The sequence below is a fragment of the Coffea arabica genome, chromosome 2e, assembly GCF_036785885.1.
Source record: "Coffea arabica cultivar ET-39 chromosome 2e, Coffea Arabica ET-39 HiFi, whole genome shotgun sequence".
Taxonomy (NCBI): Eukaryota; Viridiplantae; Streptophyta; class Magnoliopsida; order Gentianales; family Rubiaceae; genus Coffea; species Coffea arabica.
This window is the reverse complement of record NC_092313.1, coordinates 29,005-56,713: the sequence shown is the minus strand read 5'-3', so window position 1 is coordinate 56,713 and position 27,709 is coordinate 29,005. Positions and strand designations below refer to the sequence as shown.

At 37.1% G+C, this 27,709-nt stretch overlaps 2 protein-coding genes across 3 annotated transcripts; both read right to left on the bottom strand.

Moving 5' to 3' along the window:
- Positions 1-931: 931 nt before the first annotated feature.
- On the bottom strand, positions 932-4,351 carry LOC113729778 (uncharacterized). Of its 2 annotated transcripts, XM_072077918.1 has the most exons (4): positions 3,821-3,922; positions 2,497-2,714; positions 2,038-2,373; positions 932-1,802 (listed from the first exon to the last, which is right to left on the bottom strand). In XM_072077918.1, the coding sequence occupies exons 3-4, from the start codon at positions 2,362-2,364 to the stop codon at positions 1,026-1,028; spliced, it is 1,104 nt and encodes a 367-aa protein (XP_071934019.1). In that variant the 5' UTR covers positions 2,365-2,373; positions 2,497-2,714; positions 3,821-3,922; the 3' UTR covers positions 932-1,025. The 2 variants fall into 2 exon arrangements, with proteins under 2 accessions (XP_071934019.1, XP_027109811.2); XM_027254010.2 differs by lacking the exon at positions 2,497-2,714 and having other exon boundaries at positions 3,821-4,351.
- Positions 4,352-10,708: 6,357 nt separating this feature from the next.
- Positions 10,709-27,130, bottom strand: LOC113729777 (dual specificity protein kinase YAK1 homolog). Its single transcript, XM_027254009.2, has 18 exons — positions 26,340-27,130; positions 25,058-25,257; positions 22,292-22,445; positions 22,083-22,192; positions 21,898-21,967; positions 21,718-21,800; positions 21,558-21,636; positions 21,437-21,477; positions 20,449-20,571; positions 17,024-17,174; positions 15,999-16,113; positions 15,807-15,889; positions 15,192-15,266; positions 14,677-14,754; positions 13,768-14,567; positions 12,720-12,884; positions 11,166-11,434; positions 10,709-10,953 (listed from the first exon to the last, which is right to left on the bottom strand). Exons 1-18 carry the CDS (start codon positions 26,553-26,555, stop codon positions 10,877-10,879), a joined length of 2,889 nt encoding a protein of 962 aa, XP_027109810.1. The 5' UTR covers positions 26,556-27,130; the 3' UTR covers positions 10,709-10,876.
- Positions 27,131-27,709: the final 579 nt, after the last annotated feature.

The window sequence follows — 27,709 nt, the reverse complement described above, 5'->3', positions numbered from 1 at the left end:
TGAACAGCAAAATATTGAGGACCCTATGCCTAAAATAACCTGAAATATTCTTAATCATAGATTAAACAAGTGAAATAATTAAACAAGTTCAACCATTTATTACAAAGTGTCAAAAGTGCAATAACTAAATCTCGTAACAAGTTTATCCAAGTATATAAGTTCACTTAATAATTATAAACACTCACAGGCACATTTGGGGAATGCCAATAATATAATGGAAAAAAAAATGTCAACTATCCTTGTACACAGGTGAAATAATTAAACAAGTTCAACCATTTCATATAAAGACTCACGAGTTGAATAAGTAAATATTGTATAGTGTGTAGCAAACAAATTCAAATATTATAAGGAGTTTAAATTAGCAGACATTAACCTAGCTATCTGAGAAAATAACTGTGAGTAATTAATACTAGAAAACTCGAAAACCAAAAAATTTATATGGCAACTATGAGTACACAAAATATTAGCCATTGCACTTTTACGGGGCCACAATTGATATTTAGTGAACATCAGCCAATATTGCTATCCCCAGCACAAGTAAATTATGTAAACATTCCCTGAATGGCACAAGGATAAAATGATAACAGGCCCCGGTGTGAATGTGAGTACACAAAAATCCAAAGAATACATATTAAATGATGCCAATAAAATTAATTTAGGAACATGGCTCCCCAATATATACGGCATTGCACTATTTCCTAACAACCAATACTGAGAAGCACTACTGCAACCAATATTGAGAAGCACACTCAAATTATTTAACACACGATGGTCCCTGAACATGCAGATGGTATTCAGAAATAACCTGAACCAGCTCCAAATGTTAAAAAATATACAAACAAAGATGACCATCGGCATAATGGAAAAAATGTAGCGGCAACTCCTGTCACACAAAATGAAAATCCTTGCACCATTCCCAACAAATAATATATAGTAAACAATTCAACCAACATTTATAAACGCAACCAAATAAATTATCCGAAATTTTTGTAACCTCAACTTCATCTCACAAGAAAAAAAAAAAACTAAATTGGGTCCACGGTACAGTAAAGAAATGAATAACACAGGCCAATGTCAACTCCAAGTACATAAATCCAAACGAATAGATCAAATCCATTTAAGCCATGGGAAAAACTAAGACGAAGGCTGCTGCAATAGTTTTGGGCTGGATTGAACGAGATGCTAAGGGGGGGGAGGAAGCCTCGATGTCTGACAAAGGCAAGGCGGTCCTCGTCGTCCGCGCATAAGAACCAAATGAGACGCTCATGCCGATTCCTTAGCAGATCAGCCATCTGGAAGCGCACACTTCGGTCCAAATTCAGACTGCTCAAAGTGGCCAAAGCAGCCACCAGCTCCTCGTCTTCATCAACTGGAGCCTTTTGGCTCTTAGCAGGAGAAGAGACCGAACCGGAGATCCCAGAGCTCCCTTTACCGCTCAATCGTGTCTCGATGCTGTCTAAAACCCGAACGTATTTCTGGAATTGGGGGGAGGACGGTTGGAAGAATGACTCAGTTGACATGTCCCCCGATTTGCGCTTTCCTTTGCCCTTCTTAACCTTCTCTTTCCCTTTCCGAGTCACAGGAACGGCATCTCCTCCATCTGATGAATCGACATCCACAACCCCCTTGCCCTTACCTCTGTTCGCAGCGTGTTCCATTTCCAATTCATCGGCCGAATTCAGGGGCGATACTCCAAAGCCGGCGCTAAAATCCCCAGTAGCCCCCTGATTCATGAAGACTTCTTCAAGCAAATGGAAGACCAGACAACACCGGTTCCTAAATCTATTGTATCCCTGGTTGACCTACAAAAGAAGAAAACAGGTTTTAAAAATAAGCAAAAGCCCAATTAACAATTTAACACAACAGCTGTTAGGAACAAACAACTTTTACAAATAAACAATACAAATTCCACAGCTGAACAATACATACAACTAATAATGGTCAAAAAACCTACCAAAATTCTATAAACCAAGCTTATAAAACAAAATATATAACGATAACAGCGTATAAGCTAAAGGATAGGACTAAGTATTATACCTGAAGTAGATGACTCCATCGCTCATCATCCATCATGAAGGTGAAGTTGGTTGAGTCCCAGCCCATACCAGTGCCACGCTTCTTGAACGAAATGTAAAGCCTAGTTAAGTTCTGAAGCGCATAGTACTTCGACCGAATAGTATCGCGGGGGAATGAAACCCCGAAAGTCTCAGCGAGCATCCTAGTAATCTGAGGGACAACGTGGCTCCCGATGGTCTGTGATGATATTTCCCCATTCCTATGCATGTTCAGAAGCTGTTCAGCAATGGCAGTTTCCATCTTCGGCGTGAAATTGATACGTTCCTTAGGAGCTTTTGGTTTGGGCATCTTTGTTTTCTTTAGGAAAGTCAAAACCAGAAAACAGGCTTAGGGTCGCCGTAAACGGGAAATTAGATACAATCTAAGCCAATATTGGGACAGCATCTACAGAAATTTTTCACCTAGTCAGTTATAACTCACCTTGAAGTAGTTTGTTATACAAAGACGCAAATCGTTTTCTCTCGTACCCGAATATAAAGAACAACGGTTAGCACCCCTAGTCGTTTGCAAAGCTGTAAATAAGGATGTTAAAAGCCGAGCACTACAGCTGTTTCTGATCAGAATTTTTAATAATTAATTGTCACAATAGTTGGGCCTTACCCTTCGAAGCACTCCGAGTCACAGGGGGCATCACAATCCTAAAAATATGTACAAGGTACCACTAAAATGCTATTAGCAGGCCAAACGCATAAACTGTATATGAACTATCATCCAATTTTATGTGTGAAGCCAAAATAACAGTTCAACCCATTTAGCGAAGTTCATATCAGATTATAATATGCAACGAATCATATACATAGGACCAAAACAGCATCACACTTAAAGCAGAAAAATATACCCCTCTCTACAGGTTGTCATTCATTGAAAAACGCAACAGCAGCTTCAATGCATAAATTATAAACAATCACGGTAGGACAAATTAAAATATACCACGTGCCAACTAATAAAATTGCAGGTACCAGAATGGCATTGCCTCAAGTCCGATCACAAGAACATCCAATAAGATCAAACCCAACAGCAACGACCAAATAAATGCATGCCAGTCACATGACGCTAGGGACGAATATTTCAGTAATCGAATTGCAATATTTCAAGGGAAAATAGCACTGGTGCTTAATAAGTACAACCAATTAATCAAATTCCTTATCCGAAATGTAAATGTAGATACAACACCCCACCTACAGATTCATGTGGCAGAAAAACTGATCAATTTCAGCCGACAACAACAGCAATCGATCAAACATCTAATCCACTTCATAGTATCAATATTCTTCCCATTAACAGGGTACACGTATACCATGAGCTTATTAAAAAAACTCTCCTATGCATGCCGAACAATTTAAAGCAGCCAAGCACGTTTATCAGCTAATATGGTGCCACTGTGTACCATTTCCCTCTTGCTAACAATTAATTTAGCATACTCTGGACACATGCGGGAATTATCACGAAGGCAAGATAACGGTGAAGCTCCAATTGTGAGTTGCTAAGATGAGATGGCGAACCAAAACAAGCCAATAATGAAAAATGGAATGCCGCACAATATAAAGAAGTTAAGTGAAGAAGCATGAATGTCAGTCCAAACAAGGCAAATCCACATTTTCTTAATTGATCCTCTGTCTCTACCATATACTATCGCCCGCTGATTTTTCAGAGAATAGGATTAAACAGCAACCACATTCATTAATTACTGTAGCCCTAATTCGTACGAATTAAGGCCCCAATTAGCTCAACAGTACAAACTCACCTCGACGAAGCAACAGATGAGCAACGGCGGTGAGACTCCTTGGCCGCGACTTGGAAATAAGGGAAGAAAGCTCTTCAGCAAGCAGCTTCGAATGATTTTCTGGGCAATTCCACTACCTCCCATGTCCGAGGTGCAGCGGAGGTTCAGCTTCCTTCTCCCGATGTTATGCTGCAGATAAGTTGCAAATTGTGGAGGGACCAGCTAACTGTTCACTTGCGGCGACGATGACAGCAGCATTACAAGCAGATCAGCTGGGGTAGAACCGGTGATTTGAACATTCAAGTGTCTGCTCTACTGTTGATGCTGCTTAGAAGAGGAAAGTGAAGAGGAGCCTCGTAGTTGCTCGATACAGTTTAACTCAGAAAATAACGAGGAGGAACGGAAGGACAATACACCTCAAAACTTGTTTTGTCATTTTGGCTCCTAAACGGCGCCGTGTACCAGGACCGGGACTGTAGCATTTAAAAAAAAGTTGGTTGACTGAAATTGTATTTTGACTACAGCCACAGTTTTTGCCAAAAACAATCGAACCAAACACAGCCATAGTTTTTAGATGATTTTTCTAGTATCAAATAGTTTTTTTAGAAATTAAGAGCGTATACCGGACGTGGGACCCACTAGTGCGAGAAGTTCGAAAAAATTCGGCCAACTCGGTTAAGTTTTGAAAACTGGAATTAATTTACCGGGTGTTAAGAGATAAGTAGAGGGTGCTAAGTGGATTGGTATAAGAGAGACAAGTTAGGTAAGTATTTAATAAAAGGTGACAAGTGTCACCATTTAAGTGGGTTTACCTTTAAGACCACTATTCATGGTCTTACCAATTGACTAAATAAATCAAAAAATAACCAAAATTTCCCCATTTTGCTCTTCATTGTGGCCGGCTCTTTCTCTCAAAAAGAAAGGAAGAAACTCTTCAAGTTTTGCTTCCATTTAGCTCAAATCCATCCAACTAACCATTGAAACTTGCAATTTCTCCATAAAACCTCTTCAATTAGTGTTAGTGAGTTGATTTGTGGAGCTATTTGGAAAGCTAAGAGGACCTATTGCTCTCTCTCTCTTGTTTCTAAGGTGAGTGGTGAAGAACTACTCTCCTCCCTTAATTGATGCTTAAATCATGCTTAGTGGTAGTATGAGATGCAAGTTTATGGATTATTTCTTGATTTGTGGTTGTAGTGATGAAATTTTATTATTTTTGGGGATTTTTCTATTTTAATATGAGCATGATTGTGTGGCTATCTATGATGATTGGAAATGGTATATAATGACTCTAAGAGGTCGGAAAAGTGGTTAATTGCAAACAATTGCTGAATTGGAAGAAATTTTGGAAAGTTAGGTTTTGGTTAGGGAACATTCTGCCCGAATTTGTAGCTCCTAGTTAGAGACCGAATTGGCCTTGGCTTAAAACATGAAAGTTGTAGGAAATGACATTTTAGAGGTGCCTACAAAATTTCAGGTCAATCAGAGTAGCGTAGAATGAGAAAAGTCGAAATTACCCTTGCTGTCCTGGTTTTACCCGAATGTAGGAATTGCGCCTGTAATTGGTTGTTTTGGCTGGAATTGCTTCAGAATTGGTTGTTGAGGTCTTCTGATGAAATGTAGCCCTGTTTCTTAGCTTTCAGTTGGTTTTGGAATTTCTGGATTTGGACTTGGATAGCCTGATTTATGATATTTCTGCTAGAATGCGTTCTGTGAATCTGTTTTTGTGATTCTGGTGTAGTATTTTACATTTTTGACCTGGTTACACTCGAAACTGGGTTGAATGACCTTCTGCAATATTTTATCCCTATCTCTTAGCTTCGAAACGGTGGGTCTTGCACCTTCATCCGGTAACCGTAGTGCCTTGGGTACCATTACCGCAAAAAGAGGTCAAAAACTATTTTTTTCAAGGCAAAGCTAATTCTATTTTCGGATTTTCTGGTTTCCTCTATTGCTTGTGTATGTTTAGGGAACCCTGTTTTGGTGGTATGTAGAATTGGTTTATGACTTGTAATCGAGTCTTATTGTGTTTATTTGAATAGTTTAGGGCTTGACTTTCATATCCGGTCATTTCCTAGCTAAATTTTGTACTTGAATGCCATTAAGCCTAGTGAACGGCTTTTGGGAATGAGATTATTTTTGTACGAACTGTTGAGACTGATTTGAGGAAATAATGAATCCATGATGGCTGAAAAATAGGTAAACACAAGGGATATGCTGCCGAAATTTTTCTTGAAGACTAGTTGGATTTACTTGTGATTTGAATGAAGGGCTTTTGGGTTGTTTGAGCGTAGGTCTTCATGTTACCTTTTCATTACCAAAAATCATGTTTTGCACCCTTGCTTTAGTAATTATTTGGCGAGGCATACGACTGGTAGTCGAGCCTCACATGTGCATTCTGTATACTCGATTTTGAAAGTGGAACCTTCAATTGTTTTCCTTGGATTATTTTAGGGTTTCTTGATAATTAAAGCTCTCTTTTGGGAGGTATCTGCACTGACCCTGGTGAGTGTACTACTCACTTGTGTGTTACTATATGGTTTTGATACTTGAACTTGATAAGTTAAATGTTTATTGTCTCATTGATATTGATTGAAGTGAGGGTGTAGTTTATCACTCTCACCTATTTCTCATGTTATTGGAATGTTACAAGAAATGTTACATGAAATGAAAAGTACTTGACTTGGTGGCGTTTGGACGAGTATCCAACGACCATACTTGTTACCATTGAGTTCAACCCCATTGGTAATTGATTGAATCGAGCCGGCAAGGGTTTGGTCGTGACAATTAATGAGTCTTGGATAAAGTTATAAGGAATCTTGTAGTATGAGAGACTCTCGATTCCGGTATACTCGAGTAATACCACAGTGCAAGTGTTTGGAGTTCGGGCCCGGTAGGGGGATGTTAGGTGGAAGGAGTGGGAGTTAAGTGAAGTCTACGGTTGGTTACTTTTAAACATTGACGGAGAGTCAATGAGAAGATGATCTGATCAAGAATGCAAACGAGAAAAAAAGGGCTCTTGAGAGCCGTCCATATCCTTTTATCATCATTATTGATGTGTGTTTTATTTACCTTTGATGACTTGGAATGAAAAGCTTGATGCCCATATGAACTTGGTTGCTTGAGTAGTATTATCTCATTGGGCAATTAGCTCACCCCGTTCCTTTTGTTTTCCTTACAGGAATCTGACTGCTTATGGAATGACTTTTGATAATTAGTTGTCGAATGAACTAAATGAATATCCCTTTTGTATAGTTTATGAGTTGAAACCCTACATGTGCCTTTGGGGCCGTTTTCACTTTTATTATGGCAACCGTACATGTATTAATTTTGAGTACCTTTCATATTCCATTTTGGCTTGTAAATGCTGAATTTGATGTTGTATATGTATCTTTGATGTATGGTTGGGTTCTGACGGGTCAGTTACTATTCATGGCCGACTCCGGATTTCATTTTTTTCTTTTGGGTTATTTTGCCATTGTGACTTGTTTACGCTCGTTATAAGTTCCGGAACGCGATAGACCGCTCTAAACTGCACCGTTAGTCCTGGCGAGAGTTGGACAGGCAGTCCGCTAACCCTTTGGTTCGCCTTAGGGGAAGGTGGGGCTGTCACACTGTGAATCACACATCATCAAATCTGACCAATTGAACGAACCGCTCCATAGATATCTATGCATGTCTATTCCCTCATATTTGCTATCTAACTGGTTTAAGTTCAAAACTGATGTTGAGATCTGACGAGAAAATCCAAGATATTTTAGATCTAATAAATAGATCTGAGAAAATAAATAGCCAAAAAATAAAAACTAAACAAAACTCTCACCAGGATAGTACGGGAGAGAAGAAAACTCTCACTATGATAGCTTGAGAGAAAAGAAAACTCTCATTAGAATACTCTATAAGAGACTTTATTAAATAAAAGTAAGAACAAAGAAATAGAAAGGGAGAACAAAGTAAGAGAAAGGGAGACCTTGATTAATAGCCAAGATCCCCCTCCTATGGAGGAAAAAGAGTAGAGAGAAGATTGGAGATAGAAAGAAGGGGGAGAGAGAGTTTAGGGGTGAGAGTGACGATACTTGGAAGTTAAATCTGATGATTCATTATATCATCATAAGTAGGATTAATTTTCTTTGCAACTATGATGAATTAAGATATGAAGTATTATTATTAACCAGTTGTGGTAGAAGTTTTTGGTAGTATGAAGTATTAGCTGGTCATAAACTACTGTTATCCTAAGTCTAATATAATAAAGGTAGATCGAAAAGCATAGGAGGTTATAAAATCTAATAATTATGAGTAAATCTTATATATACTGACAGTGTGTACACTATCACAATTGGATACACGATATATATGCAAAATTTGGATTTCAAATTCAAATTTGGATTAGGTATCATTCATATAATGGTGAAAATATATACACTGTCAGTGTATAGAGTATTAATTCAATAATTATATGGATTGATCTTAGAATAAATTTTATATACACTGTCAATGTATACACTATCACGGTTGGATGGATGATACATGAGCAAATTTTGGATTTCTAATACAAATTTTGCACATGTGTCATATATCTAATCTAATGGTGATAGTATATACATTATGAGTGTATATAAGATTACACTATCACCATTAAATATATATATAAGGAGTAATTATGGCGTCAAAGTTTCATCTCTCTATTTAAAATACTTTTTTAATACTACTTTTTCTAATTGGACTAATTTTGTTATAAAAACCTTAATCTCAAGGGAGGCTTGTGTACTTTTATAAACTTCAAGAGGGGCTAGTGAAATTGTTAGAAATCTCAAAGGAGGTTTCTGAAATTATCCCTTGTTTAAAGCCAATTACGAAGTAAAATGCTGAATTGATGGCTCCAAAATCATGACTGACGAGACAATTACTTTTTTTCTTTGTTTCTCTTCTTCTTGTCTTTCAAATGTTACGTTCAAATTGATGGCTCTAAACTCGTGATTTAGACAAATGTGTGAAGAGCTGGACGTTACCTTCGAACGCCAATTTCTGTTTTCTATTTTTTTTGGGTCGGTGATGCTTTTCTGAAAAAACTTACTCTCGACTAATTTTGTGCAATCTCTGAGGCAGTTTGCAAATTAAGGAGATTCATAGAAGTCATCTCATTTTATTTTATCCATTTGTATCCGCATTTCGTTATCAATGGTACTTCTATTTCCCCCAAGGGAAAGAGAGTTCAACCATTTCTTCGTTACCCCTATTTTGATATTTTCCTCAGGGCAAAAGAGTTCAACCATTGATCTCACGGTCAAAGTAGCCAATATTGCTATCAATTTTGCCAAGTCTTGCCACTAGGGCTGCAAACGAATCGAGTGGCTCGAGTCAAGTTCGACTCGAGCTCGAGTCGAGTTCGAACTAGCTCGAGTCGAAATCGAGCTCAACATATTAAGTTCGTTTTTTATTTTTTTATTTTAAGTATATATATATTTTATATTTTTTTAATTTTAATAGTAAAATTACATATATATTCTTATTATTTTATTATTTATTAAAAAATATTTATTTTATTTATTTTTTAAAAAATAAAATAATTTTTTTTTATTTTTTTCGAGCTCGAGCTCGGTTCGAATCAAGTCGAGTCGAGCTCGAGCTTGAAATTGTGAGCTCGTCGAGCTCGAACTCGAGTTCGAGTTCAATGAAATTATGTCGAGACTTGGCTCGATTAGGCCAAAACTCGACTCGACTCGGCTCGTTTGCAGCCCTACTTGCCACACTTCGTTACTAGTATTTTCTTGGGATAATTTTAGAAGCCTCCCCTGAGATTTCTGATAATTTTACTGAGCTCCCCTAAAATTTAAAAAATTATATATGTCTCCTTTATCATTTAAAATGATCATACTATCCTTCAATATTTTAATGAAATTCCCTTGTTTGGTATGCTTATATTTAGAATGGCTTTAAAATTATTTTTTCGTTCTTTTTCCTTCTTATTCCTTTTTATTTTAATTTTTTGCCAATAAAATTGTAAAATTATCACTATTTTTTTTAGTTTCTATTGTAACCAAATGTCGAACTAATGATTTTTTTGATGAGTTAATTTTATACGTAATTTGTTGTTTTTTGGTAATTTTTGTTTTCTATTTTTTAGTATTAAAATTAACAATAAATCAAAAAGAAATTGCCCAAAATCACTAATAAATTATGATAATCCCACTATTCAAAAAATTCATAAATTCTGAATCAATTATTTCAACATTTTTTTTCTATCTTATAAATCTAAATTCATAATAAAATACCATCAAAAGTATCCTATTATAGTGATAAACTTATTATTATAATTATTTATCAAATAGTAAGTATGGACATAAAAAATTCGACACCTTTTCCTTACAATTACATTAGATAATTTTATAATTTTATAAGAAAGTAAATTAAAACTTATTACACATAGATATTTTTGGGCATTCATTTAAAAATTTGATCAAGTGAATATTATTTTAAAGTTTTATTACTAAAACTATTAAATTAAGAAAGGTATGTGTATTTTCTAAATATGAGGGAAGCTCAATGAAATTGTCAGGAACCTCAAAGGTTCCTGAAATTATCCCTCTTTTCTTTTTCCTCAGGGTAAAGCGTTCAACCATTGATCTCACGGTCAAGCGGCCACCATTCCTATCAATTCAGCCAAGCCTTGGTGCATATTATCAGTGTTCATGTGATCATTTCCCAATCTCCCAGCAAATAGCCAGTGGCCCAAAGAAAGGAAAGATTTGGTTATATTTTCCCTAGTACAAACTTTTGACATCTAGAGAAGAACCCTTTTTTTTTTCTCAAAAATGCATAGGGAGAACGTAGTGAACTTTTGGGTTTCAATACACACACACACACACACTTCATCAAAATAGAAGGCTTTAAAACGATCTCCAGGCAAATCACTTGCAAAGCCAGCAGAAATTGGAATTATAAGATTAAATCATATTTCTGTGCAGTGAAATAAATGGAAATTGTCCACGGATGAGATTACAGCAACATAAGCCTGCAACTCACAAGGAAGGTGCAGGCACTTAGATGCACCCACCCATTGCAGTTGGGCACAAGCAACTGTTAAGCGATTCTTCCATAGTCTTTTCTTCCACGGTAAGCAGGGGGGATACTGTTGATCGGATGGCTGCTCCTCCGGCCTACAACAGAAAAGAAGATCCAAATTTAGGGGCAAAAGATTTATCTACCCCTCTCTTGAATTGATTCAATCCATTTGAAAGGATAACAGACAGCCTATTTGGTTCTATTATCGATGAGTAGGAAAATAACGACCAGGACTCTTTTTAAGTCTGAGAAGGAGAAACAGAATAAAAATGATTAATATGATTTTTAAGGTGGACTTAGTGATTACCCCAGTGCATGCCAATGCTTCCAGGAGAACGAGGGCCACCAGAAGAAAAGCTCGACAAAGGGGGTTGGACCTTTGCATGATTCCACTCCATGCCATGATTCCCATGGTTAATTCGTTGAATTGGCTGTTGCCCCAAACGGCTTGGGGAACTTGGGGAAAAGTGAGGCATTAAATACGATGTCTTGGTTACTGGGTGGATATACCCACCGCGTGCATCATGAGCTGAAGTAGGGCTACCCACTTCTCCAAGTGTGACTCCGCCTTGATGACTGTAAAGATAAATAAAGCATGGTTAAAAAGAATGACAAAATAATTGAGAACAAAAACTGAAAGATAAGTGACTTTGGCAAAAAACCCACACGGTTGGTATTGAAATCAACTCATCCACATGGTACAAATACTGCATTAGACTAAGGAATAACTTGGTTTTGTTGAAGTGCTAACCACTTTCAAAATGAAGATTTTCCAGAAAAAGTATTTAAAGTTGTCCAATAAAACCAGGTCCCAAGGATGTGTTCTTATCACAAGGCAAAATGTGGAAAACAGATACTTAAGAATTTCAAATTTGACTTATTCTGTCTCCAAACAAGATTCTATCAAAACACTCCAGAATTTTTGCAAGACGAGCAGGACTTCATCGAATTCAGAAAGGACTCTACAATGTAAGCTTTGACGATCAATATTTCTAGTTGCACTAAGACAGGCACGATACAAATGACACCCTCAAATGAAAGGATTTGAGAATTCATAAAAGTTTCAAATCACTACATATTGCAGAAAGAACATCTGGAGTTCAAGGACCATAGAACTCTACAGCGCACACAATTCTGTCCTAAGGGAAACGATATACTTTATTAAGAGGAAATGAAAAGCACCATATATTGTCAACCTCATCATATTTATATCACACATTTCTTCCTCTAACTTCACCTTTTGTTCATGCACTTAGTCCACATTCAAATTCAAACTCACATCAGATAAAATTCAATTAACCGTAAAGCAAATTCAGTTGTGGAGATATATCTGAAGATCACTAGAAAGAAGATATCCATTTTCATAACAACTACATCATCCAACTTAGAAGAAGAATTTAATTAGATTAGATTTTGCATAATCCAAATCGATATGAAATGTACATTCAAAGTTAAATACAAATTTCACTGACAAATCCTAATGGTCAACAGATTTGCATGTTAAGGATGGAAAAATGACTCATTTTCACTTCTATACTGTCATTAACTTTTCCTTCTTGAGGAATATATTTTTTCAACATAACTTGTTGCAAATTTGAAAATCATCAAAATATGCACTTACAAATGCAAAATTGCAACTTATATTCAGTCCAAGTTCACATAACTGTAAAACCACAAAAAGTCTAAACATATCCTAGTCTCATTGCAAAGCAACACTTTCATGATAGTTGTCTATAGGATTATTGCTCCTCCTAAGAGAGCAAGAACCTTAAATGCAATGAGCAACACGTGGACTCGTGTAACTGATAAAATGAAGGGAACGACACTTTTTGGAAAGAAAATCTAAAGAAGCACAAAGCACCTTTGCGCTGACACGTTTGCACTTGAATTTGTCACACGATTGAATCTGCTAGCCCCAACCACTGGATCTGTAGAAGCCACACTATTCCCAAGATGCAATCCCTTGGTGAATTCAGCTGTCATGACACCAGCATCTGAGCTATCCTCTTGTAGAAGTAACTCCTCGCTGAAGCAATGCCACAGGAGATCAAACAAGTAGGATTATTATTTGTAAAATGAAAACCAACCAAATGCATCACCACCAAAGTATCAAATATTATTTAAGGAAATAGAATTTGTAAAATGAAAAACTTCCAGCATAGAACACCATTAGTCAAGATGGCTATTGACGAGCTGAATGTGTTACATTTGTAGTTTAAGACCCTATAAAAGCTTCTGAGAGGATCACTGCAATACTAAAACAATGCGAAGTTCTTGCTGAAAATGCAAGTTCCCCTCTTTAAAATCCATTATGAGTTCTCACTAAAAATGCACTCTTTAGAAATTTGATGCTGAATCCATTATAAACACCTTTCAAGTCCTCAATAATATTCAAAAATTCCTGCAACTGGCCCTACCATTCCCAGGCCCCAAAGAAGCAAAAATATTTAAAGTGAAGAAAAACTGGATAAGTGCAATAAAATCAAACTGTCTCTCCACTAAGAATTTTCTTTTCCCCAGAAGGGAAGATGTTGGAATTGTTAAAAAGTTGCACAATAATAGTCAGTCAAATAAAAAGAAGTTCACTAAAACCCGGTCACTTTTTCCAGGCTAGGAGGGTATATGGAGGTAGGGGACATAGTTGACTACCTATGCTAAACATATTACCATGCAGTATAAAAAAGCAGTCAAAAGATGACCACCTAAATAGACTTCTACTCGCCACATGTTGCACCTTTCTCAGCCACAAACCCACCAAAAAAATAAAGGTAAAAGACCCCTACATAAACAGAGACCACTATCATAATTAAAATTAACCATTGCTCAAAGCAGTACATAATGATAACAAGAAAACAACTTTGAAATCACCTCAATGCTCATAAATCAAACTACGAGCCTACATGTACTACCTATAGTTGGGATCCCAATCTCCTGGATCAGGCAATGAGGTACTAGCCTCAGGATTGTCATGCCCAACAATTTTAGGATGAGGACCAAGTGTTGCAGCTGAACTTGCCATGTTATGGGAAGTGGACTGACAAGCATGTGCATTGCTGCCCCCTTGTTGGTGCCTCCAATTTGTGACACTTGAGGTAGGATGCAGATGCAACAGTGAACCACCAAACACGCTAGAGTTTCCTTCAGCTTGGATGATACCATCTGTTACTTGGCCTAGCCACTGAGCGGATGATGCCAATTCTTGAGATTGTAAACTTCCAGAATAACCCCAGCTTTTTCTTCTGTGGTACTGGCCAACAGCTGCAACTTTTCCCAAAGGTGACCCATGACAATTGCCTCTTGCCGGAGAAGAAGGACCATAAAGCCCAGGAGAACCAGATAAAATCTGACCATACGAGCCAGGAGGAGTAAATTGTGAAGGACTACTGCCAAGGGACATTGGTGCAAAATTACCTGGACTAAAACCAAGTCCATTCCCGTGTGGTAGAGGCATAACACGCCTTGCATCTGGACTGTTACCAATAATGGAGGACCCACTATGAGGGTAAATATTCATTGCCGATGGACCAACAGGAGAGTAAAATGCAAGCCGACTGTTGGCATCACCATAGCTTCCATGGCTGCTTCCAAGTACAAGACCATCACTATAGCTGCCAAGGCTTCCCAAACTACCATAACTGCCGGCATGTGCAAATGGTAGAACCTGGAAATGTGAGCTGTTCTGAAGTGCAACTCGATTTCTGCCCGGGATCTACACAATCCAGCAATGAAATAAAGGTAACGTTTCAGCACAAGGTCCACCACATGCTACATTGCATCATGTTTAAAAACCTGGATATAAATACAGCCAACTAGCTCACATTAGGAGAGAGACCCGCAGCAAACCAATGACCTCCAGCTGGATGATGGTCCACCTTCACATTCTGATGCGATACAGGCTGCAAAAGAATTGGATAAAGTTCTAACAAGATCAGCATGAAAAATAGTGCTCTTTTTTTTTGTGGGGGGGGGGGGGGGGGGGGGGGGAGGAGGTAGTTTTGAGGCAAGGAAAGGAAAATGACAATCAAATTATAATTCCACTAAAAACAATTTCAAAAGTTAGTCCTTTTGAAAACAGTCTAGCGCTAAAGCATCCATCTTTTACGCATGTCTAATGCCTAGGAGTGAAGAATGCACAGGCAATTCTTGGTTATCAGGAAAGGCAATGTATCAGATGCCACTAGCAACTTTGACATACATACATAACTAACCAGTGGCCTTAAACAAGATTGTCTTCTTGTTTTAAAGCATATTGATGTGGAAGCAAAGAATGGAAGAGAGATCTAACAAAGCTAATCATGTAATCGCAATTAACTCATGTACTAGAAGATCTTACCATGCGAGGTGTCTCTGGGGCCGGTTTATAGGGACACATGAAAGGCTCCCCTGTGACAAAAGGATGCTTTGAAGCCTGCACACCATGTTTCAAACTTTATGAAATCTTAGCAAGTGTTGTATCATCATTCTAAATAAGCTTCACAGTGATGCTAAGGAGGGGGTTCTGCCAAAGTACATTACATTCTCTTCAAAATAAGGTTTTCTTATTTGGAGATTCCAAAGAATGACATATTCAAGGTTCAGTGTACAAAAGTCTAGAATGCCTTCTGTAGGGAAAAACTTCTTATAAAAGGTCTTTCACACGGAAAGCTAGCCATAATAATAATAATGGTCATAAGTTATCAGTTTCATGTTTGACAACTACTGCCACTACAACAGCCATAGATACTGCCACTATAATTTAACCATCTTCAGTAACATGTCACCTTACTGTCTTTTAACCATCTACACAAAAAAGGGCCGTAGATGCCTTATGCATTCATTTTTCAAGGACCGCAAAAGAGGTACGTCTTCTCCTTGTTACTATGAAAGTCACACAACAATCTAGTTTTAAAAATTTCAGTAGAAGAGACTAACAATTATATCTTTACTAATAAGTGGAGTATCCAATTACCTGTGAAGGTGACCATCTCTTTGCCGGATCAAACTCAACAAGTCCTCTCAAGAAATCAATCAGTGCCAATCGTATTTTACTTTCTGCCATATTTTCACCATTAAATAGGATCTTATCAGCGTTTCTTGAACATTAGACGATAAATTTCAGAAGCTAGAGTTTCACCTTTATAAGAACACTGTGAAAGCTAACCTTTAGCAATATCTTCCTCTGGCAAATTCTTCCGGTAAGGGTATTTAGCAACTATAGCTTCAAGGTTCATATGGTTGAAGTACTCCTTCCCAACGACTGGTTTTTTTGATTCTCTCTGAAAAATGCAATAAAAGAACTTACACAAGTACAAACAAGATGCAGAAAAGTAAAAGTTGATACAATAACAATCTGCCACAAATAGCAGTCATCATTGCCTTTATTCCAAAATATGTCAAGTGCAAATGTAAAATGTTGCACAAAGACATCCACTACAAAAATAAATGGCAAGTTCAGATGCTCCCTCTATTTCACACCATAAATACTTCCACACATGTAATTATGTTTCTTCACAACATGTGCACTCTGACTTGCTGCTTTCCCAATATAAGGAGCAGAGAAAAGGTTACATACATAGAACAAAATGTCGAATAAAAACCTACAACAATGTGCACAAAACAAGCCCCCATCAATGTATATTGACACTTGAGCATTGAGAAAATTACCTCGTGTTAGTATTATAAAGGTCTCTCCAATATCATGTCCTTTTAAGTAGCCTGAGGGACTTTTCTACCCAAGCATTTCTTTCCAATGAATCACAGGACATTTCTCAAAGGCATGAGTCTCAATGCCACCAAAACGAATAAAATCTAACTCAAACTTCGACTGATGTTTTCTTCGATTCAAACTGTTTGTTGAAAAGTTATTGATTTAACTTGATGGACGCCTCATTTTCAACCATTATAACTCTAATAATGAAATTTGACATTCTAAAACCCCTACGTTCAAATTGCATACACTGTTATCGTTTGGAAAAAAAAAAAATTGCATACACATTCCTATCCACTGTAATGCTCAGGCCAGGAAAAAGTAAACTTCAGCAATGCAAGAATCTTGACAACACTATAAAAGCAACACAAGAAAAGGCAACAAATATGTTATCCTTTGAGCATGGATGGGATTCAAAAACTGTCAGCTTTAATACCAAAACTCACAATATATTCTGAAGATTTAAGAAGAACACTTACAGTTTCATATTCTTCTTCTGTTAATGCCTGATATGCACTACATCTACTAGTTGCATCTAGACCACTTGCTGCTTGGTTGATGCTTCCTACAAATTTGAAGAACTTGCTGGTGTTTTTGGCTTCATTTAGTATATAATCTGGAGGTTGTCCCCTACAAAGATTTTGAAGTTTATGCCAAAAATGACCATGTTGCAGCTCAACAAAATAGTCTAAATCAACTTACAGTGCTGATCAAAAATGGGAAGGAAAAAAAATTGGAGACAAAAAGACAAGTCTTCCAATAATAAGATACTGATAAAGGAACAAGTGCTTATTCCCAACTCCATGAGCTTAAAGAGGAGAGGGGATTAGCAAATGCAGATCCAACCTCAATCAGCTTAGAGGTAAAAATAGAGCACAAAAGAAGAATTCAACTTCCAAGGTGCAAACCAAAATAAAGTCAAAAGGCTCAGTACTGCAAAGGACATGCATGTTGATTCACCTTCCTCACGAGTAACTGTAAAAAGAGCAGTCTCTCTAAGAACACGTGTAGCAGAGAAATTTTCTCTAAAAAGAGAAAGTTGCATATGGAAAATCTAGCATGAGGCTCTAGAATTGCTAAGTGGTGGGAAGATTATCTGACATAAATTCCGTGATCAAATATATCAAATTAGTCTCTTCTCAGTGATGCACCACAGGTCATGCATTTGATGTATCAAGGTCACAAACATGAAATGGTAATACCTCGGAATATTATCATTGTGGTGTAACTCATAAGATCATTAAACACACCATACCATGTCTTTTATAACAACCATCATCAAAGCAGGCAACTGGAAAGCCGAATGCACAATGGTCATACTTTTAGATGAATATAACTGAATTTCTTTATCTACAGAAAGAGAGAGAGATTGACAAAAAGCTTCACTCATAAGCTAACAGCAATGAAGGTCCGGCTTTGTTGTACAGAATTATTCGAAATGGCAAATGGTTCAATTAGATGCTATTCCAGCTCAACACCATATATCATCTCCAGCATAAGTTGAGTTACAAGCCAAGTAAAGCATCACACATTGATCCAAAGGCACAGGAATTCTTTTCCACTTCAAAAACATCATACATGCATGAATCTGATGTTCAAACCACCTCTCATTGAGCCAAAATTCCACCTAGCATGCCCCTGTACATTTCCTCCTGTTGACAAGTCTGACCAACCTCCCTCCTCCTCAAATGTCATCATCAGCTACCACAGTCCAGTGGGGGTGGTGAGGACCGGGTGAGTGGTATCATGAATCAATGTTCACTTGGTAGACAATTGTTTAATATAATCTAGGGCTCAAAATAACAGCTTTCAACTATCTTAGTTGTATTTATTGGCCTAAAATTAAGATCCTTTAAGTTTAGCTTTGTATTGGACTATTTCCAAAGCCTGGAAATATCAGAGAATGTTAAAGGCCAAATGTGATGAGCTAAACACGTAAAATGAACTAAGTGGACATGCAAGAATTTTGGGAAGGTTGAAACCAGTTAGCTACCTGAAATTAATAACCAGCCATAATCAACCCTAGAGAACTATCATTAGAAGGAAGCATTATAACACAGCTGCAATTTATAATCATGTCCAACCTAGCGAACCCTCTAAGGTTGTTATATCAGGCTGTAGATAATATGGCTCTTAGATGCTAAACACTTTACATGCTTTCTTCAAACCTTATGCGTTTATAATCAAAATACAAATGATTTTGCTGTTGAAGAGGCAAGACTACTGTATATTTTACCAGATGAAAAGGCAATCAATTATTTATCATGAGATTTAGCAAAACAATAAATTATCATTTTAATCAGTAAAAGTTCATAATGTTGCAATCTCAACCACAAACAAAAGAAAGTAGCCAACATTGAAGTTCCTCTGTCCATCTTTTTGCATCATCAAGTTTCTCATTTATATGTTTGCCACAAGGGGAATGGCAGTTTTAAATTTCCAGAAACTGCAGAATTGCCTAGCAAACAGGAATGGGCCTAGCTTGGCTGCTATTTTCTAGGTAAGCTCAAACTGAGTCTACTTTGCTATACTCGACTCTGAATAAACTCAGCACAAATAACCAGACATACCAACTCCAAAAAAAAGCTTGAGAGTCAATTGGATTGAAAAACCTAACACAGCATGGCAGAACAAAACCGACAAATTTTCATCAAGCTCTTAACTAGCCATCCTCTAGCTTTTAGTACAGGAACATAAGTGCAGTATAGTAATAAAAATCTATACAAATTATGATCTGATTTCTATTCTTGATCAGTGCATAGGTACCTAGAGAAAACAATGACAAAGAATTGAATATGTAACAAATAAAGGCAGAAAAAATGCAGCTAGTATGTTGTAATGCATCAAAATTTCCTATGGCTATAAAAGTACTCAAGTCTTCACTATGGCTTGTAATGATTTATAGGGGGTAGTAGTTTTGCTGGTAGAGTGGTCAGGCAGTGTCTCTAAACCGTTAACTGGAAAGAAGAAAGTAAGTATCAAGCTTTGAGAATGCAAAAATTACTCAATAAAAGCTTGGGAATGCAATACAGAACAACAGAAAGAGGTTGATCATGCAATGAAGACAGATGGAAAGATAAATGAGTCCAATTTATCTAGCTTTGAACTCGAAGAAAACCTTCGCATACAAAAAGAAGTTGCTCCAGCAGCATCATTATGTTTTGGAAATACAACAGTACAAAGACAAACCTAAATACCTGTGAAACAACTTCAAATGTTCTTGATACATTAAGAAAAATGGGAAAGAAAAACCGTCAGATCTATTTTTCAGAAAATAGACCAACATAAGCAATTGCCGTCAAAAGCCACTAAAGAATGACCAACAACAGCATAGCACAAGAAAAACAAGAACGACATTATCACACCTAAAAAAGAAGATGACTCTGGATACAGCAGGAAAGACAGAGGAAAAAAAGGCCTTGTCATCGTCCGGAATTCTTCAAAGTTACAATCTTTTGCTTGGTTCTGTATATTCTGAGAGTTAAGCATAATTTTCAATTCTTTATTTATTTGAGGTGACGATCTTATTTCTCTGTTAACAGAAGTCCTCCATTCCTACCAAGACCCAGAGAAAAAAAATTACAAGGATGCAATGCCAATATTAACATGGTACACCAAAAAGAACCACACATATTTCTGAAACAAAAATGAAATGGTCAAAATCCAACCAGTTCAAAATAAATAAGATAGCAAGTTCAAAATAAATAAGATAGCAAAATTCCTTATCTCCACTACCACGCACATTTATTTATTACAAACACGAGGATGTTCCTCTTTATCTTACTGCCACACACACTCACACATACAGAAATAATTCTCTGACAGAACCCCAAAAAGAATGCACTGAATTTTAAGGACATGGTAAAACAACAGAACCAAGTTTGGGAGTAGTGCAACAACATACCCAAGTATCTTGATCATCCTCTTCAAGAGATCAAACTCTGAAGCTCCTGGAAATAATGGAAGACCCAGAAACAACTCAGCAACTATGCATCCAAATGACCACATGTCAATAGCAGTCGTGTACCTGGGCATAGTTAAGGTGTAAACTAGAGAAAATCCTTAACTACTCACCCAGAGGCCTCAAGTGCATAACAGAGATTAGCCTAGCAGCTAATAGTTGCAAAGGAGTCCTTAGCTAGATAGCTAATCCGGGTTTGAATGTGGAATTGGATTTTTTCAGGAGTTATACTTGCCTATTTATGCAGAGTTATACAAGCATGTTGATTCCATTTCATAACACCCAAAACTTTAACAGTAATGTGACTATCTGCGGGTGCCCACTAATGGAAGACAAATTGCACCGGAGCTCATACATAAATTACCTTTGGTAAGGCTGCACAGAGGAATCATTTCAGACTCAAAGAAGAACCTAATAGTACTCAGGGAAAACATTTAAAAACAGCACTACTTAATGGGCCCCCCAAAGCTAGTGTTGGTTAAGCAAATACAGCTGCACAGATGTTATATAACCAAAACCTTTATGTTGGACAATGCAGATTAATATATATGTAAACCATAACTACGACATATGAAAGATCAAGTATCACTTCCAAAAATACTAAAAAACAATTCCAAGGCTCCAGAATCTTTCGAATATGACACTGATGGTGTAAAAAGAAACCTTTTTTTAACCTGTGTCCAAGTTCATCAAGCAGCAGCACCTTCGTGTAAGAAAACTTTTAAAAAAAGAAACTCCCAGACAACCAAATTCAGCATTTCTACGGACCAAAAAAAACATAATGCAGAAGATCTAGAACAACTCAATAAAAAAGACATAATGCAGAAGATCTAGAATGACTCACCAAATTGCAGCAGTCAAGGTAAAACCAGTACTCTTTCAGAGAAAAACAGAAGAAAAAAAAAACTTATGTTTATACATAGAAGGATACTGATATCCAAGAAGAACTTCAGGGGACCTATAGTATCGGCTCTGTCAAAGAAACAAAAGATTTGTACACATCAGAACCAGAAAAATTCATTTTGAAGAAGTGCCAAGGTAGAAAAAGAAACCTGAATGTAAGAGTAAACAGTACGGTCCTCCATGCATGCTGATCCAAAGTCTATAATTTTGATTTCTGCTGGCTTTACACTGCCAATTAAATGTGGGACAGTATAACGAAAAGTAGCATGCAGCACAATAGGAAGAATAATCATAACTGCAGTAGCTCACCTCGTGCACAAAAGAATGTTTTCCGGCTTGAGATCACAATGAATGACACCAGCATCATTCATTAAAGCCAACCCACGCAGTATCTTAGAAGTGAAGGAGACATCATTAGGGCATGACTATAGGGAAAACATTAGCGCCCCAACCATAAACAATTTAGTTTAACAAAAATATGAGCACTACCTGCTTCGAGAACAACTGAACAATGCTCAACGACAATCCCCTAAAATGATTCAACTTTATGAGTTCATACCTAAGACAATAGTCAAACCCACGCAATGTCGTGTTAGCAACAATGCATCTATAATACATGAAGGAAAGTTCTAGAATTATGTTAGGCAAATAGAGCAATATTTTCTGGAACATACAGGTTGGTGTCGAGTAATTCAAAAGCGATGCAGAGATGCCGCTGATACACAAAGTAATCATAGATGCGGACAATATGGTGCTTATCCTCAGGATCAAACTTCTTATTTAACTAGGAAGAGAGAATAATTAACAATAAATAGCAGAAATGCAGATGAATCACTGGAAACCACAAAAATAAGCCAGTCAATAAAGACCAGAAGCACTTTACTGTTGTCAATATAGAAACTTCAACCAACGCCTGTTGATAGTAAGCAGGTTGATTCTTTATGATCTTTAAAGCAATGAAACTCTTTGTTTCCGCAGCCCAGCACTTAGCAACCTGCCCAAAAGTCCCATGTCCAAGAATATCTTTGACAATGTACCTGCAGATAACCATATAATACAATATAATATAGCGTCTGCAAAGGAAAGAAAAGATATCTTCAAAAGTCAACATAAAAAAGCATTATAGTTCCCCAATTTCATCCCAAGAACTTCCATGATTTCCAGGGATAGTTAGAAGTATTCTCTACTAAATATCAGCACCATATCATTTAGATCCTCCATACATCATCTGATTCTTAGGCAGCCCAAACCATTGCCATTGATGACAATTCATCATCTTCAGCCTTTTGACCACAGTTTTTAACCAGTCATTATAATTGATGATTTCAAGAAGCTCCTACAAAACCACTACATTGGATGGTGGGGGGCCTGAGTCGAGTAGGGCAGAATTACTAGAAAAGGCCAAAACCAAGACCCTACCAAACCAGGTTTAGTTCCCATAATAAGTACCCATATCCGACCCCATCCAACAACCTGCTAGACCAACCAAACGGGACCTGTAAAAGTTGGGCAGACAACCAGGTAGTACTGCAGAACCAGTCAATTTGTTATTTCTTTTCCCCAGAGTAAGGTCGCATGGTAAACTTTTTACCACACCTTTGCAGAATCCAGTAAAGTTTAAACCCAATCTCACAACCTGCTAAGTTATTCTTTTCAATCTTCACTATAGACAAACTATGATCCAAAAGCACCTTAAAAGACAGACAATTATAATCCAAAATCACCTGAAAAGACAGACAATTAGTATAAAATTCTACTTGTACGAAAAGGAAATCTTGAAGTACACAAAGTTCAGATACAAATTCAAAATGGTTTTAACCGTAATCAGACTAATTAGAAGCACAAACCCTAAATGCATCATGAGGTGCAGACAAATACAAAGATTAAATTAAATGGGCATAAGTTGACTAGAAAGACTATTAACTATTCCTAACTTCTCGAAGGTTTCACCACTAGACATATGCACCATAGTTTACATTAGTGCTTATGACATAGATAACAAACTGCAGAGAAGGAATTTAAAAAAAAATACACACAGAACATATGCCTGCGTGCATGCACAGACACAGACAAGCTTCATAAGTAAAGCTTAGAGCACACATTACTTAGAGAAGTACACTCCTATAGTGTTGTGTAGTAAAATCAAGTTAATGATAAGTCGTGAGTCTTTCAGGATATCGTTAACAGATAAGGTTGTTGTCCTTTAATTACATCAGTGAACTTAGATCACTCTGTCACACTTCGCCACTAACTTCTTTCCTCAAGGATTTAGGTTAGGGAGTATGAGAAGAGGTTTGAACTTTTTTAAGTTTCAATCAGGTTAAAGTGTAGGTCGCAGCACTGGTCCAACCACGTCCTATCTGACCCATTTGTCAAGTCAACAGAATGAACACTGTACCCTATAGCCGGGAATATAAACCATAATCTAACAGTAACAGGTTCCAAAATTCACTCATATTGTCTCTAGTCAAGATCTTTAAGCCTGTACCTAGCCTGTCACTGTTCAAAGCACAGTCCCTGTTCACCCTATCTTTTTGCTAACCTACAATTGCTATAACATCTTAATCTGGAGGAAATCTCTCGTACACCATTGGCAATTATGTTAGAACTAAAAGGAAAACATGAAAGAAAACTTGTAATGTACACTCAACAAAAGCAAGCTTTCCAAAGCATATTTTCCTTCAAGCGTGACATATTTCACACTGTTCAATCCTGCAAAACTCTTAATTGATCCTTTTCTACCAGTCAATCATGCACTGAAGGAAGCTTCACAAGAAGACCAAAATATGAAGTTCCCGAGTTTCCCATGGGAGTAACCAAGCAACTCAACCTGCATAATAATCTCAGCATACGATCCTTTTTAGAATTGGCTCATACACACACACACAAACAAAAAAAGCTTCAAAAGGAAACCAGAATATAAAGTTGCCAATCTCCCTGTGGGAGTGACCAAGCAACTGAACCTGCAAGACAATCTCAGCATTTTGAGCCAATGATTAAATACTCGAGGAGATGCCAATGGTAAATATGCCTCACAAGCTTAACTTGTATTCAAGATCCATAAGCACTCTACACATGCCTCTATATTATGCATCTATCTCTCTCATATAATTAATACAAAAACAAAAGAAAGAAACCCATCAACCACCACATACCATGGTAAAGAAAAACTTAGAAGAGATAAAGAAAAATATGGGAATAAACTAAGGAAAACATAATAAAGTTGCTTAAAGTATTTTAACTCTTCTTTTCATATAATATAAAGAATGACATAGAATGCCCCTAAACATATACTAAAGAACTTAAACAAGATAGGCTAGTAGTTCACACAATTAGGAGTTTAATAGGCTATTTGAAACTCTTGACAACTGAGTGATCAATTTAAGATGGAAAAATAGTTTAGTGGCCTGCTAGGTTATTTGCGCTATTAGAATATCTGCCTATAATTACAAATGTTACAAATGCACAAAAGTTAATAACAAGACCAATGCAGAATGTAGAAATTCAATTTCCAATTTAGTATCTCCTCATCTGTGTCTCACCCCAATTTGTAAGACAGATACAGCAAGTTGCTCTACTTAAAAGAGTCAGAAAATCCCAAGAAAAATGTGAACATGTAATTCAAGAGAAGAAAGTTCGAAGTTCAAACCTTCGTTTGGTGTCCATATTGATCAGTGCATAATTAACAGACAGAATCAAGTCTGAATTTGCATTATCACAGCCATCATTCAAAACTCCAATAGATGGTGTTGTCAGGAACCTCTTTGGGTTCAACGTTTCTGAATATTGGAAATGAGGGTTGCATAGTTGATATGTTTCAACGATGTCCTTAGTTAACCTTACCACCAACTGCAATGTGAAGGAATGTGTTATCCATGCTCAAGGTCACAATGAATTTAATTCCTCAATAGTATTTGAAATTCACGTAAAAGGTGCAACAAGCCAACATGCACAATAACTAGGCATCTTCCAATATACAAGCAGGCATTCAAAAGAGGCCAAATCGGCAAGGGCCAAAAAGAGGGGGGGGGGGGGGAAAAGAAGCATCGCATGTAGGCATGCTACAGCACGAAAGCAGATTAACAGTACACAAGTAACCAAGCTGAAGAATGCCATTATGAAATAACTGGTGTTTTCTTTTCTTCGCATTGCACTCTCTATTTTGTGATGTTGGGAGGCAGTATGGGAACATCTCCAATCACCTACCTATTTAGTCAAAATGATTCTACACATAAAATCTCTTGCAATCAGATTATTTTGACATTAACTAAATTTGCACCTTAAATGCAAACACATCGAGATCAAAACTTATTCATTGCATTAAAATGCTTGATGACAGCATCCAACCGAAAAATGGCTATCTAATCACTGTGAAAAACATGAGCAATAATCACCATAAAAGAAGTAGAAACAGATACGGCTATACACAAAAACATCTCTAGCCACTTAGTGTCATGGACTGTAACAGTGGCACCCAGCACCACTGCAAGGAAGAATTCTACTGTAAAATTTTCCAACTTGGCAAGGTGATGAAGTAATTAAGCATGCTTGCTGCTCACCATACAAAGTGTCTAGAAACAAACTAAAAGTTCCCAAACTAAAGACCGACATCATACTCTGTATTGATCTTAGTGATCCATATAATATTGAAAGACATCTAAGGCCAAAATCAAGGAATTATAGTGATTGCGAGTGGTTAAACAAGGAGCTTCAAGCAAATCCTCCAAAAAAAGATATGCATTTGAGGGCTAAAATGCAATTTGGTAAGAGGATTTCCTCTTTTCTGTTCTCTCAAGCGGAATGCACGACATCCAGACAGGTCTTGATGCGGGAGAAAAAACAGAAAAGGACAACCCTCTAGCTCAATAGGTTAACAAGCACAAATTTAAAACAATCATCACAAGTTTAGAACCGAAGAAAATAACACTTACGGGTCTTCTAACGACAACGCGCAAAGTTTGGGGCTTTGCACCAGCAGCAACAACGGGTGTATAAGGACGGAAGACCAGCTGGCTTGGATGCCATCGCACCGCAACAGACAAAAAAGATGGCGATTGCGATGGCGATGATGAGCCGTCGGGTTGTCCTGCCACTTGAGGGGACCTTTCAGATTCCCCGTCCTTGTAACTATGAGTGACCTCATCCATTTAATCCTCTTCCCCAATAACTCCCGCGGGATTTATTTTTGGTTCGAGGCTATGTTAAGCCGTGAGTGAGGGATTCAACAATTCACGTATCAATCTTCCAGCAAATTCAACCAACTTACCAGAAGATTGTAAGCCCATCCTCATTCGCCAATTACCCAGCAGTCACGACAATGCGATTTTCAGTAATAGATCCATCCCAAACAAGATTCAAAGCAATCCTCCACCGCGGATCGTTCTTATGTTGACGGCAACGGGGGAGAGCTGTACTGTGTGATTCACCCCCTACCCTCCCCAAATGAAACTAAACACAAACAAGGTGGAAAGGAGAAAGACGGATAGACGACGACAGATAATATTCAAATATCCACGATTGGCAACAAATACACAGGAATAAAAAGCGATCAAAATCAGGAATTGCTCAATAAATACTAGTTACTACAACAGAATCAAAATGGAGTAGTTGTTTCTGTGAGCCAGAGAGAAAGAGAGAGAGCCATCGTCGTCGCTTCCTCCAGATGAGATTTTTAGTATTTTAGGCATTTCTTTCCTGGGTTAATTCCAAAAAAAAACCCTCTAAACATGCTCTTTTCTCGCCTTGCCCTTCTATAGGTTGAATTGTACCAATCCACCCCAGTAATATTACAAAATTTCCAATTAGGTGCAATCCTAGTAAATAAAATATTTTTCTTAATAAATAATAAAATATTATGAATATATATGTAATTTTATTATTAAACTAATATATATATATATATATATATATATATATATACTCGAACTCGCGAGCTAACGAGCTTAATATTTTTCATCTCGAGTTTGAGTTCGAGTTCGATTTTGTCAATTCGAACTCGATCAATATCGAGTTTGAGCCAAACTTTGACTCAGACCGCTCAATTCGATTGCAACTTAAGTCACAACCATATCTAGTCATACGAGTTTGACTGTTTGTGGATATTTTTAAATGGTATGTAAAATTCACACACACAAATATGACTGATCGTGGATATTTTTAAAAGGTTTGTAAAATTCACGCATCCAAATATACATGTATATGTATATGTGTGTTAATATATATATATATATGTGTATGTATGCAATGTTCGTAGTTTCAATCAACTTTTCATATTATGGTCTATTTGGATATGTGTTTTATA